Below are 13,791 nucleotides of genomic sequence, written 5' to 3'. Positions count from 1 at the left end.
CCAGTGCATTCCATGCGTTATCACTAGTAATGTTAGGATATGATTAGAAATCGTAGCAATCCTCTTAGCCCATGTTTTCTTTAGTTGGTATTTTGACCATTGTAATTCCTGCTTGGCAAGGTATATAGAACGTAGGAAGCTGAGTCAGTTCTTAAGGTGAGCAGACACTGAGGATTCTGCCTCAGGATCTTGCTGAGAACTCCAGCTGACACATATAATAAAGGATATCTATTAAGGAGGAGGAGTGTGGAAAAAACTATGGTAAACAACATACTTAACAGTGAGATGCTGTAAGTTTTATCTCTGAGATGAAGAATGGATCAAACAAAGATGCCCACTAAATACCACTTATATTCAACATCATGCTAGTTGTAGCCAATAAAGTAAGACAAGAACAACTACTGAAACTCACGCACCTAGAGCCTGTGCTCTGCAACAAGAGAAGCCACCACGATGAGAAGCCCGTGCATCGCAACAAAGAGTGGCCCCTGCTCACCGCAGCTGGAGGGAGCCCGCACACAGCAACGAAGACCCAAGGCAGCCATAAATAAATAAATAAATAAATTTTAAAAATAAATAAAGACAAGAAAAAGAATTAAAAACTAAAAGGATTGGAAAGGAAGAAAAAAATGTTATGCACCTCAGATTATGATAGTTTATGGAGGTCATCCAAAGCATCTACAGATAAGTTACTAGATTCAATAAGCAATTTAGCAGGATAACAGTTGATACATAAAAAACAACTGCATTTCTATGTTTATGTTGAGCCGTATGAATTTTACCACTTCTATAGATCAGAAAAGGCAACAGAGTCTAGCCAGACTCACACATATATGGATACTTGATTTATGAATACAGTGTCGCTGAAGAATATTGGGGAAAGAAAATACTGGGGAACAGTCAATAAAGGATGCTAGGACAAGTGAATATCTATATGGGAGAAATAAAACTTTGACCTCACACCAGTGACAAAAATAGTATCACTATATTGGGACTCTGGAGTCCTTTGAAGGCGTATAGCTTCAAGCGGAAGGCTTGAGGTAAATTAAAGTAAAATATGGTCCATTTCAGCTCTTAGCCTAGAAGCAGTCACCCACCCGCAGCCCCTGCCCTGTGGCAAGCAGCTCTGCATGTTCATCAAACAGCTTGCACACAGCTTGCAGAAGCCTGTGGGCAGAAAAGGATTCTGTCCTCCAAATATTGGGGATCCATGCCCTGATTGCTGCTTTTGATCGCAGAGGTTTAGACAGAGAGGCAGGCGGCCATTATTGCTGCAACTCCCCCATGGTTAAAAGTTCCTCACCCTGAAGTGAACCAGAAGATTTAAAGGGCTGACAACCTTCAAAAGCCACTGCATATATGGGGGAAATTAGAAAATCACTTTGAATGTTCAGGGAGAAACCCAGGTTCATAAAACACCTGAGAAGACCTTAAGTTTACACCTCAGGCTTATCTTTGGCACAGACATAGCCTACATCATAAAACCAAAAACAATAAACAGAAGCAAACAGATAGCAAACTCTGGAAAAGGAGGAGAATCTGACACCCAGAGTTACTACATTATTAAATTCAAATATCCAGTTTTAGACAAAAAATCACAGTGTACAAAAAGAAACAAAGTATGGCTCATTCAAATGAAAAAATTAATCAACAGAAACTATCTGAAAAAGAGCTGATGGCAGTTCTACTATACAAAGTTGAAGTAGATCTACTTTAAAACAGTCACCTTAAGGATGCTCAAAGAACTAAAGGAAGATGTGAAGAAAATCAAGAAAACAATGTATGAATAAAATGGAAATATCAATAAAAAGATAGAAAACCTTGATGGGTGACATCATCAAGATGGCAGAGTAGGCAGCCCTAGCTCTCATTCTTGTACAGAAACACTGACATAAAAGTAAATATTGGTACCAGAATACTTTGAAGAGAAATTCAGAATCCATCCAAGAAGCAGAAGTACCCCTAGAAGGGCACAAACTGAGAGCAGTCAGATTTTGCTGATAAGAGGAATACTGACTTTTCTTTAATCTTTCATCCTTTTGTTCCTCAGAATCGAGAATTTCCGCTGTCTTATCTTCAAGTTTGATAATTCTTTCTTTTGCCTGCTCAAATCTGCCTTTGAATCGTTCTAATGAATTTTTCATTTCAGTTTTTGTACAATATTTCAGTTTTGCAAGATGAATAACTTCTAGAGATTTAGTGTACAACATGACTGTAGTTATAATACTGTATTGTATACTTGAAATTTGCTAAGATAGTAGTTAATTGCTCTCACCAAGAAAAAAGTATATGAGGTGATCATTTCACAATGTATATGTATATCAAAACATCACATTGTATACCTTAAATATAAACAATTTTTATTTTCCAACTATACCTCAGTGAAGCTGGGGAAAAAAGAAATTAAAAAGAAAATTGAGCTGGAAATACAATAACTGAAGTGAAAAATTCTCGATGCTGAGGAACAGAAAGATTAAAGAAAAGTCAGTAGAGCCTAAGACCATCAGGTGAACCAACATATGCATTGTGGGAGTCCTGAAAGGTAAAAAGAGAAAGAGACAGAATACTTGAAGAAATAATGCCTGAAAATATCACAAATTAATGAAAGACGTGAATATAAGCATCCAAGAAGCTCAGTGAACTCCAAGTAAGATGAACTCAGAGACTCATACTGGGACATGTTAAATCAGACCTTAAAAAGGCAAAGAAAATCTTGAAAGCAACAAGAGCAACGGGACTCATCACATAAAAAGGATCCTTGATAAGTTATTAAGAGATTTCTCATCACAAACTTTGGAGACCAGAAGGCAGTGGACCCATATATTCAAAGTATTAGAAGGAAAAAACTATCAACCAAGAATCCTATAACTGACAGAACTGTTCTTCAAAAGTGAGGGAGAAATTAAGACATTCCCAGATAAACAAAAGCTGAGGAAGCTCTTTACCATTAGACCTGCCTTGCAAGAAATGCTGAAGGGAGTCCTGCAGGTAAAAATGAGAGAACACTAGACAATAACGTAAAGCCATATGAAGAAATAAAGATCACAGTAAAAGTAAATACATGGGCAGTTTAAAACTTGGTATTATTGTAACAATGGTTTGAAACTCCACTTTTTGTTTTCTACAAGATTTGAGACTAATACATTAAAAAAATAGTCTAAAAGCAAGGATTATTGTCACTTTGGTTTGTAACTCCACATTTTGTTTTCTATATAATTTAAAGACTAATGTACTTAAAAGAATTATTAGTTTGTTTTTGGATACAAAAAGAAGAAATTCTGTGACATTATCAACCAAAAGAAGTAGGGATGGAGCTGTAAAGAAGTACACATTGAGTGTGATTGAGTTAAATCTGATAAAAATTCAAATTAGAGTGTTATAACTTTAGGATGTTAGATTAATCCCCATGGTAACCACAAAGAAAATAATATAGGAAATACACAAAATGAATTTAAACATTTCACTACCAAAAAATCAACTAAACCAAAAGATGACAGGACTATAGGAAATGAGGGAATAAAACAGTATAAGGCATGTAGAAAACAAATAGAAAAATGACAGAATTAAGTATACTATTGAAGCTGAGCTGGTAGGAATTCAAACAAGTTTGTTGTAGATTCAAGATATAAATTATAATTTATATTATAATTTATAAGGGTAACCACTAAGAAAATAATGTAAAATATACATAAAAGGAAATGAACGGCCAACTTCAGCTTGTGTAAGCTAAAAGAAGTCAGTTTTAGGCATATACAGTCTTATCAAGGGTATGTCGGGAAGTCCCTGGCAGTTCAGTGGTTAGGGCTCCACACTTTCACTCCTGAGGGCATGGGTTCAATCCCTGGTTGGGAAACTAATATCCCGCAAGCCACAAAGCCAAAAAAAAAAAAAAAAGGATATGTCATAATAAGTGTGTAATAATTACAGATAAGAGCACAAGATTTGAATTCTGACATATACTGTTTGATCCTGGACTGGTAAATATAATTTGAGTGTTTCCAGTGTATTAAGAACTGCAAGGACCACTAGAGATAGAGAGAGTTGTGGCAGTTATGCACTTTGAATTATAATGTAAGGAGATGTTATTACAAATGAAAATTAAACTATTGATATGTCTTTATAAAATTCAGGTTACAGTAGGGTTTTCAGTCTTGGCAATATTTATATTTTCGACCAGGTAATTCCTTGCTGGGAGATGAGGAAAGAAGACTGTTTTATGTGTTGTAGGGTGTTTAGCAGCATCCCTGGCCTCTACCCTCTAGATGCCAGTAGCCCTTTCAGTTGCAACCATCAAAAATGTCTCTAGACATTGCCAAATGCCCCAGAGGACAAAATTGCCCCCAATTGGAACCACTAGGTTATAGGGATAAACTTATATATTATTTTTGTGATAAGAGAATTTAATACTGTTTGAGAATATATCACATACTTATTTTTGCAGTCTTTTCCATTTGAGTGGAAGAATAGTTCGTTTTCCTCCTTTATATCCCTTTAGGGTGCTCTCTGAGAGAGGCTGTGCTCAGACTGGTCTGGAATGTGGAGCCTAGCAGTGAGCTAGGCTGAGACTGGAGCCCTTAAATGCAACAGAAGAATGGAGTCTGACTTGTGGGTGGGAATTGTGCTTATCTTTGTAGATGCACAGTGAAAAGATCATTTGCAATATGTCAAGCGTTACCAACTTTAAGTATCTGTGATTCAGTGAAGTTTACTTTGAAATATTGTGGGTATGTCTTATATTTGATAGAAATACAGAAATACATGGCACAGGCATTTTCTAGGGCCCTGAGTACTCCTGACAGACCCTTATCTCTGAGCATAAAGTTCAAAGGTTTCCACTAATCAGATGGTGAAATAGGAAATCTCAGCCTCTTCTAGGGATTGCTTCATAGTTTGGTGAGCTGACCATCTTTTTTCATATGATTACTAGCCATTTATTTTTCTTTGAGTGATTTACCTCCTTTTCTTTGCTTATATTTCAATCACAGTATTCTTTTCCCCAGTTTCTTTCTTTTTCTTTCTTTTTGCTGTTCAGTTATAAAATACTTAAATAGCAGATCTTTTCATTGTTACTAATGTAACCCTTTTTTTGCTTGATTTTTCTCTTCTTTTCTGGGGGGTGGGGTGGGAGGAGGCATTTACCTTGTTTATTTTTTGCTCATTCTTCGGCTTTCAACATTTTTGAATCATTTTGTGTTAGGTATTTACAGTCTATAGTTGGGCTTTGTTTTTTCAACATGATCCTTTTGTCTTTCTTAATAGATGAGTTTATCTCATTTAATCATGCTATATATGTGTTTAATCTATTCTACCTAATTTTTATGCTTTCCTTTTTGTTTTCTCTCAATTTCGGGGCTTAAGTTTCAGATACGTATTTAAGATATGTTTAAACCTTCATTTCTCAAATTACTTCAGAAACAAAATAGTGTCTATTGTGATCTTTCCTTTTCTCTCAATATTTAGGGTTGTGCTGAGATTTTTATTCTTATTATAGTTAAATGACTTTTCTATTTTGTGGCTTATACTTCAAAAACAACATTTACTTTCTGCTTTTCTAACCTTATTTCCACAGTTTCTTTACTGTATCTGCTTATCTTTCACAAGACAGCTTCCTCATTTGCAATTCTTCATGAGTAATCATCTTGGCCAGATTGTCTTCATGAAGATATTTTTTTCCCCTCCAGAAAGTATACATGGGTGCTACACTTCCTGAGTCTCCTTTCTGTCAGCTCCAGATGGGGACCACAGTTTAGCATGTCCTAGAATTCTTAGGTTGTACTTTTTATTGAAGTAAAAGTGACACACAGTAAACTGTCCATGTTTAAAGTGTACGATTTGAAAAGTTCGACATATTATACACCTGTGAAAGCATTACTGCAATCAAGATAATAAATATATGTATCCATGGCCCCCAAAAGTTTACTTGTGACCCTTGGTAATCCCTCTACCCTCACTCTCCATCTCTAGGCAACCACTGATTTGCTTTCTGACACCATCAGTTTATACTTTAAATTATGTTATATAAATGGAATCATATAGAATGTACTTTTTGGGAATTTGACTCAGCATGATATTTTAAGAGTTATCAATGTTGTTGCATGTATCAGTAGTTTACTCCTTTTTCCCCATTCTAATATTATTTTCTGTTCTTTTAAAAATATTTTTTCTAAAATAATAAAGAAATAATAGAGAAAAAGAAAGGTTCCTAGTCTTTGAGTTTACTCTCTTTTTATTGCTGAGTAGTATTCTACTGTTCTATCCCATACCACAATTCATGTGTCACTTCATCTGTTGATGGAAATTTGGGTTGTTCCAGCACTGACCTATTACAAATAAAGCTTCCATAAACATTCATGTATAAGTCTTTGTATGGACTTATGCTTTTGTTTCCCTTGGGCAAATATCTCAGAGTGGTCATATGGTGGGTGTTTTAAGTTTAACTTGTAAGAAATTGCCAAGCTTCTTCTAAAATGGGGATTCTGTTTTACATTCCCACCAGCAGTGTATGAAAGTTCCAGTTACTGCATATCCTTGCCAACCCTTAGTATCGTCAGTCTTTTCCATTTTGGACATTATTGTAGGTTGTAGTGTATCGTTGAAGTTTAAATTTACTTTCCCTTGATAACTGGTGCTAAGCATCTTCTCATGTGCTTAACTGACATTTGTAGAATTGCTCATTTTTAAAAACTGGGTGGTTTTCTTATTATTCAGATTCATAAGTTCTTCATATGTTCAAGATACAAGTCCTTCATCAAATAGGTGATTTGCAAATATTTTCTCTCAGTATGTGGTTTGCCTTCTCATTTTCATAGCAATGTCTTTTGGTGAGTGTATTTTTAAAAATTTGTTGAAGTCCAATCCATCAGTTTTTTCTTTTATGACTAGTGTTTTTTTTGTCCTGTTCATGAAATCTTTGTCTGTTTGAATGTTGCAAATATAATCTATTTTTTTGTCGAAGCTTTATAATTTTAGTTTTTATGCTTACAACTATGATTTATCTAAAATTAATTTGAGTGCATGGTGTGATACAAGGGTAAGGGTTCATTTTCCCCCAAGCTTTGTCCAGTTGTTCCAGCACCATTTGTTGAAAAGATACATGTTTCTCTACTGAATTACATTGATGCCTTTGTTGAAAATCAAGTTGACTATAAATGTGTGAGTTCGTTTCTGAGTTTTCTCCAGTTCTGTTGATCTGTTTTGTCTGTCTTTATACTGGTGCCACACTGTCTTGATTGCTATACCTTTTTTTTCCTATTGTAGTAAAATATGCATAACATAAAATTACAATTTTAACCATTTTTAAGTGTACATTTCAGTGGCATTAAGTACATTCGCATTTGTTTCTGCATCACCACCATCTAGCTCCAGACCTTTTATTTTCATCCCAAACCGAAACTATGTGCCCATTAAACAACAATTCCCCATTCCCCCTACTGCAGCCCCTGGCAACCAGCATTCTACCGTCTGTCTCTATGAATTTGTCTACTCTAAGTACCTCATGTAAATGGAATCATATAGTTTTTGTCCTTTTGTGACTGGCTTGTTTCATTTAGTCTAAGTGTAGACTTAGTTTTCATGGTTCATCCATGTTGTAGCATATGTCAGAATTTCCTTCCTTTTCAAGGCTGAATAATATTCTTTTGTATGTATACACCGCATTTTGTTTCTTCATTTATTCATCAGTAGGCACTTGCGTAGCTTCCATGCTTTGCAGTTGTGAATAATGCTGCTGTGGACATGGATATCTAAATAACTGTTGAGTCCCTGCTCTCTGCATTCAGTTCTTTGGGGTATAAACCTAGAAGTGTGATTGCTGGATCTTCTAATCCATATCCTACACTACAGCCAAAATAATGTCTTTAACACTTAAATCGTCTAGACCATGTCTGTGTCTCTGTTTCTCTCCTACAACTTCAGTCCCCTTGTACTGCATTTAGAGTACAACACAGTCCAGACTTCTTAGCATGGCTTCTTACCAGGGCACAACATAACAGGGCACTGCCTCACCTCCAACCCCATTTCTGCTTCTCTCCCCCTTCTCTCTAAACTCCAGCCAAATAGACCTGCCGTCTGTTTCTTGAGCATCCAGGCTCTTTCCTGTACTAGGACCTTTGCACGTGCTGTTTTCTCCACCACCACAAAATCCCACCTCCAAACACAGCTCTTCTTTATCCTTTAGGTTTCAGTATAAATGTTATCTCTTCAGACAGGGCTTCCCTCATGACATATTTAAGCATGTCACCTATTTATTCTCTTTCATAACATCTTTCCAATTTTTCCAAAGTCCTTTATTCAATGTATAAACACATTTATTTAGTTTTTAAATAACTGACTCCGCCTACCCCTACCCCGCCCCATGCCTCAAGCTCCATGGTGGCAGGAACCATAGTAGACCAGCACCTGCACACAGTTGGGAAGGAGTGAACAGTGAGAGACACGTGTAGCCTCACAAAGTAATTGGAAAGAGGACTCTTCTCATAGGATGTATTGGTTTGGCAAGCTTCTAAAAATCAATCCTATTACTTTGCATTACTTCCATGTGTGTTTAAAATTTAATCCAAATTATTCTCTCATTTGAATTATATGGTGTGACAAATCATTTCATATGATTTAGGGAACAGGTTTAACCTGAAAGTAAGTATAAGGTCAAAGGTGAAACTGTAATCAAATATGTTGGATATTCTGTATGTCTGTAGTATAAAGATTTGGTTTCTGTGTTTTCACCATTGTTTTCTTCCTTCACAGACTGAGACAACACTTGGACTCAGTTCATACCAACAGAAAAGGTAAGGCAGTAATAGGTATATATATATATTTTTAATATATAAAATTTTATGTATTTAGTAAGATACTGACATACTTTTAGGTCTTTCTGGAGGATTCCTGTTCTCCGTTTTCCCCATACTTTTTTTGGTGAGGAGGGAAAACAAATAGTAAATCGCATTATATCATGTATTTCAAGTATTGTGTATGGAAGACCAAGTTTAAATCTGAATTTGCATGTCATGCATTGTGTAGCATTCCTTCTGCATCACATGCAAAGGGGTTTACTTGTAGCTGAAACTCCCCTTGCTTTGGAAGAGTTTCGGCTTTATAGCTCCCAGTGACCTCTCCCGTGGTCCTCCCTGCTTTTTATGGGCTGAGCAGTGCTGCCCTCAGTTATCATCAAGGGTCTACCTGCAGGCCCCTGGCAGAGGAGGTTACCGTATAAGGAGAGATGATTCTAATTACAGGAGACCCTAACTGGTTGTCTTGTTGACCCCCCTTGTTTGACACATGAGGACTCTGAGATTCTTAGAACCAAGGGATGTGCTAACAAGGTTAGACTGGCAGGGTTTCAGGTAGAATTCATTATCTTCTGATCACCAGCCCCGAGTTGCATTCCCTTTGATATTCTTATATCAAATATGGAATCCTTCAGTGTTCACTGTATTTTCTCTCTTTAGCCAGAAGAGCAATATAGAGTTAGTTAAGAATTAGAGGGGAAATGCTTTGAAAGAGGCATAGGGGAGCCAGTGGAGGCACATGAAGGAAAGTAGTCGTGATGGAGCTTACTGCACGGTCTGCTCTGTGCTGGGGCTGTGGATACACTCCCTGCCTTGAGATGTCTTGAAGGACAGTAGAGACACAGCTTCTGATGAGGTTATAAAGCATATGTGTTGATGAAATGACAAAGGCAATCTGCTTTCTGAAAGAAGGCAGCTCACTTGAAGAGTATATTATAATCCAATGATAGAAGCCTCAGGGCTTAGTTGTAGGGGATCAGGTACCTGAGACACACGGGTGTGCCTCACATGGTGTCTCACTTTCATCATCAAAACAGTCCACAAGGCCTAAGGCACAGCTGAGGTGAAGTTAGCCTCTGACTGCAGCTCCTGGTCTCCACTACTGGCTGCCTCTACCAGCTTCTCCTTGGGGGTACCCCCGTTTCTGCTGAGCATTAGAGATTGCTGAGATGGACACTTTGTGGCTTTTGAACTCCTGTAGTCATTTCTGCACCAATTTCTGACTTCTTGTACTCCCCAGTTGTATAGTCCATTTGCTGCCCTGTGACTTTTCTAGTAAGCCAAGAGATTCAGCCCCATCCTTTCTTGTATTGCCTATACATGATTTCCTGAGTGAAAACTCCCATTCTGTAAGTGAAACTTAACCTGCTCCAGGGAAATTTATATCATGAAAAGCTTAGTTACAAAATGATTCTGTAGCTAATGGTGGTGAAGCTAGTCTCTGGCTACCATTTGCTCTGTCTCCACCACAATGGTTACTATCTGCTTCAGCCCCAAGGGCTTCCAGGACATTCTGCAAAGAGAAGAGCTGCTGCTTTCACGACCTCAGGATCATGGGAAGTAAAACTATGAAAGAATTTTCCAGGATACTCTTTTTTATATTTCTCTCCTACCTTCTGGTTCACCCTTTCTAATTTGTTTTAATACAGTTATCAATTACATGATAATATTTTGTTTAAAAAGATGCCAGCTACATAATATAATGGTGGATAATGTGCACATAGTGTTCCATCAGTGTTTATTTTAGTTGAACACCAAAATGTTATAATGAGTACCAGTAATGATTTAATATTTTGGGATGTGAAGCCACCTTTTATGAATGTCTTTTCCTAGGGTTGTAGAGCCCTATGGTGGGAGATTAGGAATTAAAGAGACCTGAGTTCTGTGTTCACCAGATGTGTAGCCTGGAGAAAAACTATTTAACTGCTCTGAGCATGACTTTCATTTGCATACTGGGGAAGATCATTTCTCGGCCTGATGTATCTTATATGTGATATAAGGTTATGCATTATATAAGGTTGCTGTAAGGACCAAATGAGAGATTTATTTGGGTAACAGTAGTTTGCAAACATTAAAATGTTACATAAGTTGTGGGTGTTTGTTAATTTATTTGTTCAGTCATTCAGCAAATATTTACTGGAATCTTTACATACACCAGGCATTGTTCTAAGAACTAGTGATTCAGTCATTGTGTTTGTTATCTATTGCTGTGTAATAAATTACCTCCAAACCTAGAAGCTTAAAACAGCAGACATTTATTATTTTTCTGTTTCTGTGAGTGAGAAATTTGGGAATAACTCTGCTAAGTATTTGTGGCTCAGGGTCTCTCGTGAGATTCAGCCAAGACATCAACCGAAGCTGCAGTCATCTAAAGGCCTGGGCCCGGTGGGTCCTCTCCAAGATGGCTCACTCACATACCATTAGCAGAAGGCCTCAGTTCCTTACTGGCTGTTGGCAGGAGACCTTAGTTCTTTGCCATGTGGAACTCTCCGTAGGGCTGCTTGAATGTTCCCGTGTCACAGCAGCTGGAGACCCTAGAGCAGGAGATCCAAGAGGGAGCACAAGGAGGAAGCCACAGTGTCTTTTGTAATTGAGTCACACAGTCACTTTTACCATATTTTATTCATGGCAAGTTACCCCCAAGGAGAGCAGAATTAAGCCCCCCACCTCTTGAAGAGATGCAGATCAGAGAGTTTGTGAACACATTTTAAAACTACCCCAGTGCTGGCTGGGCCAGATAGTCAAGACTCCTGCCCTGGTAAAACCTGTGTGCTAATGGGGAAAACAGACAATAAGCCACCAAATAAATGAACAAAATACCAGCTAGAGAAAGGTCTGGGATCGACAAGACTCCATTGCTTCTTTAGATTTGACCATAACGAAGGCCTCTCTGAAATGATGTTTCAGCTTACCTGGTGAAAGTCTTAGGGCAGAGCATTTCAGACAGAGGAACAGCTAGTACAAAGGTTTGATATTGGGAGCAGTGTTGTTTTTATTATATTATGTTGTTATAAGAGCTGGAAATGTTGGTGTATACAGTTAGGTAAGAAGGATACATGTGTATATCTGTGTGTGTATGTGTATACACAGTGTCCACAAGAAGAACCAGAGTCTTCTGATCTTTAAGTTTCCTGGTATCTCTAGGATATAAGCCAAAAATACTGGGCTACGGAGTACTTTTCAAATTAAGGTGGTTGAGGTTCTTTAATTGACTGTATAGTTTGCTTTTTATTAAGTACAACCATTTTGGTTGCCTACAGTTAACCATAAGCATCTAGAAGATTATAGTTAGAGCCAGAACTTGCTAATACCTTAATGGCAGATAAAGTCTGCTCACAATTGCAGTTTGTCTAATATCTGTTTTAAATTTTGTGAAAAAGTTAAAGGGAATGTTCTTAAGTTGTTTTTTAAGATTCCATTTGGGTTTATACTTAGATTTATTTTCTAGCTCTGAGCTTTTAGCCACACATGAAGTGACATATATGCAAAAATCAGTACTACTTTGCATAAATCTTGAAGACTAGTAATTTTGATGGTAGACTTGAACCTAACCATATCAAATATTATAATAACTGTGAATGGTTTCAACACCAGTTGTCAGACTATATTAAGGAAAGATCTAAGCATATATTGTCTACAAGAAATGTACTATATTTTTCAATTTATATCTAATTTATCATTTGTTTTGAAATAACTTTAGAGGATAGATGCAAAAAGAGTACAAAGAATTCCCATATATATCCCATGTATATCTTGACCTAGATTGATTCCCCATTTAACATTTTACCACATCTGCTTGATCATTCATAATCTCCCTCTCCACCTCATCTTCCCTTCTTCTCTCTCTCTTCCCTATCTTTCTGTATATAGGTATATACGTATATGTAATTATTTTTTTTTGAATTTTTTGAGAATCACTTGTAGACATGATGCTCTTTTATTTTACCCCTAAAAACTTCTATAAATATAGACATTATTTTACAAGCCACAGTAAAATCAGGAAATTAATACCTACATATACTACTTAATCTACAGACCTTATTTTAATTTTGTCAATTGGTCCATTAATGACTTTCACTCTAACAAGTAAAGCAATTCTTGATCCAAGCTTTTACTTCTCACCCTCACATTTTATTTATTTTTTAAATTTTATTTTATTTTTTAGCTGTGCCGTGGAGCATGTGGGATCTTAGTTCCCCAACCAGGGATCAAACCCATGCTTCCTGCATTGGGAGCACAGAGTCTTAACCACTGAACCACCAGGGAAGTCCTTCCCCTCACATTTTAATTCATTGTGTTAAAATTTACACATTTTTTTAATCGTCCATTCAATAGCAAATTTTTGTAATTTATTTTTAATATGTTTGTTTTTTAACTTTTAAACTAGAGTGGTAAGTGAATTATGTACTATCATCACAATATTAGAGAATCTGAGTTTGACTGTATATTTACCATTACCAGTGAGTTTTACACATATATTCATATGTTTTTTTGATGTCAATTAGCATCCTTTTATTTCTGCTTGAAGAACACCCTTTAGTATTTCTTGTAAGTCGGAAGTGGCTATGATGAACCCCCTCAACTTTTGTTTGTTCAGTGAAGTCTTTCTCTCTCCTTGATTTCTGAATGACAGCTTTGCTGGGTATAGTATTGTTATTTGACAGTTATTTTCTTTCAGTAGTTTGAATGTCATCCAACTCTCTCTTTGCCTACAGAATTTCTGTTGAGCAATCCACCTGTACGGTACCTCCTTCTTATCTGCGGGTTGTACATTCCAAACACTACACTATTACTGATAGTACCAAACACTGTATATACTCTGTTTTTTCCTATATACTGACAGTGGGTCACATATACAGCAAGGGTACAGTGGACAAAGGGATGATTCATGTCTCGGGCAGGGCAGAGCAGGACAGCATGAAGTTTCATCATGCTACTCAGAAGGGTGTGCAGTTTAAAACTTACGTATTTTTTATTTCAGGAATTTTTCATTTAATATTTTCAGACC

The 13,791-nt window shown here is 36.8% G+C and overlaps 1 protein-coding gene across 2 annotated transcripts in view; it reads left to right on the top strand.

The window, feature by feature from the left end:
* Positions 1-13,791, top strand: part of TMEM131 (transmembrane protein 131) — a 190,923-nt gene that overhangs the window by 55,971 nt on the left and 121,161 nt on the right. For both annotated transcript variants that reach the window (XM_082642292.1, XM_082642291.1), the window contains exon 3: positions 8,743-8,783. In XM_082642292.1, the coding sequence (XP_082498418.1) occupies positions 8,743-8,783 (41 nt within the window). The remainder of the gene's footprint in view (positions 1-8,742; positions 8,784-13,791) is intronic.

This window comes from Mesoplodon mirus (assembly GCF_964341445.2).
Source record: "Mesoplodon mirus genome assembly, chromosome: 14".
Classification (NCBI taxonomy): domain Eukaryota; kingdom Metazoa; phylum Chordata; class Mammalia; order Artiodactyla; family Ziphiidae; genus Mesoplodon; species Mesoplodon mirus.
The sequence above is the reverse complement of the archived record's forward strand: the minus strand, read 5'-3'. Positions and strand labels throughout refer to the sequence as shown.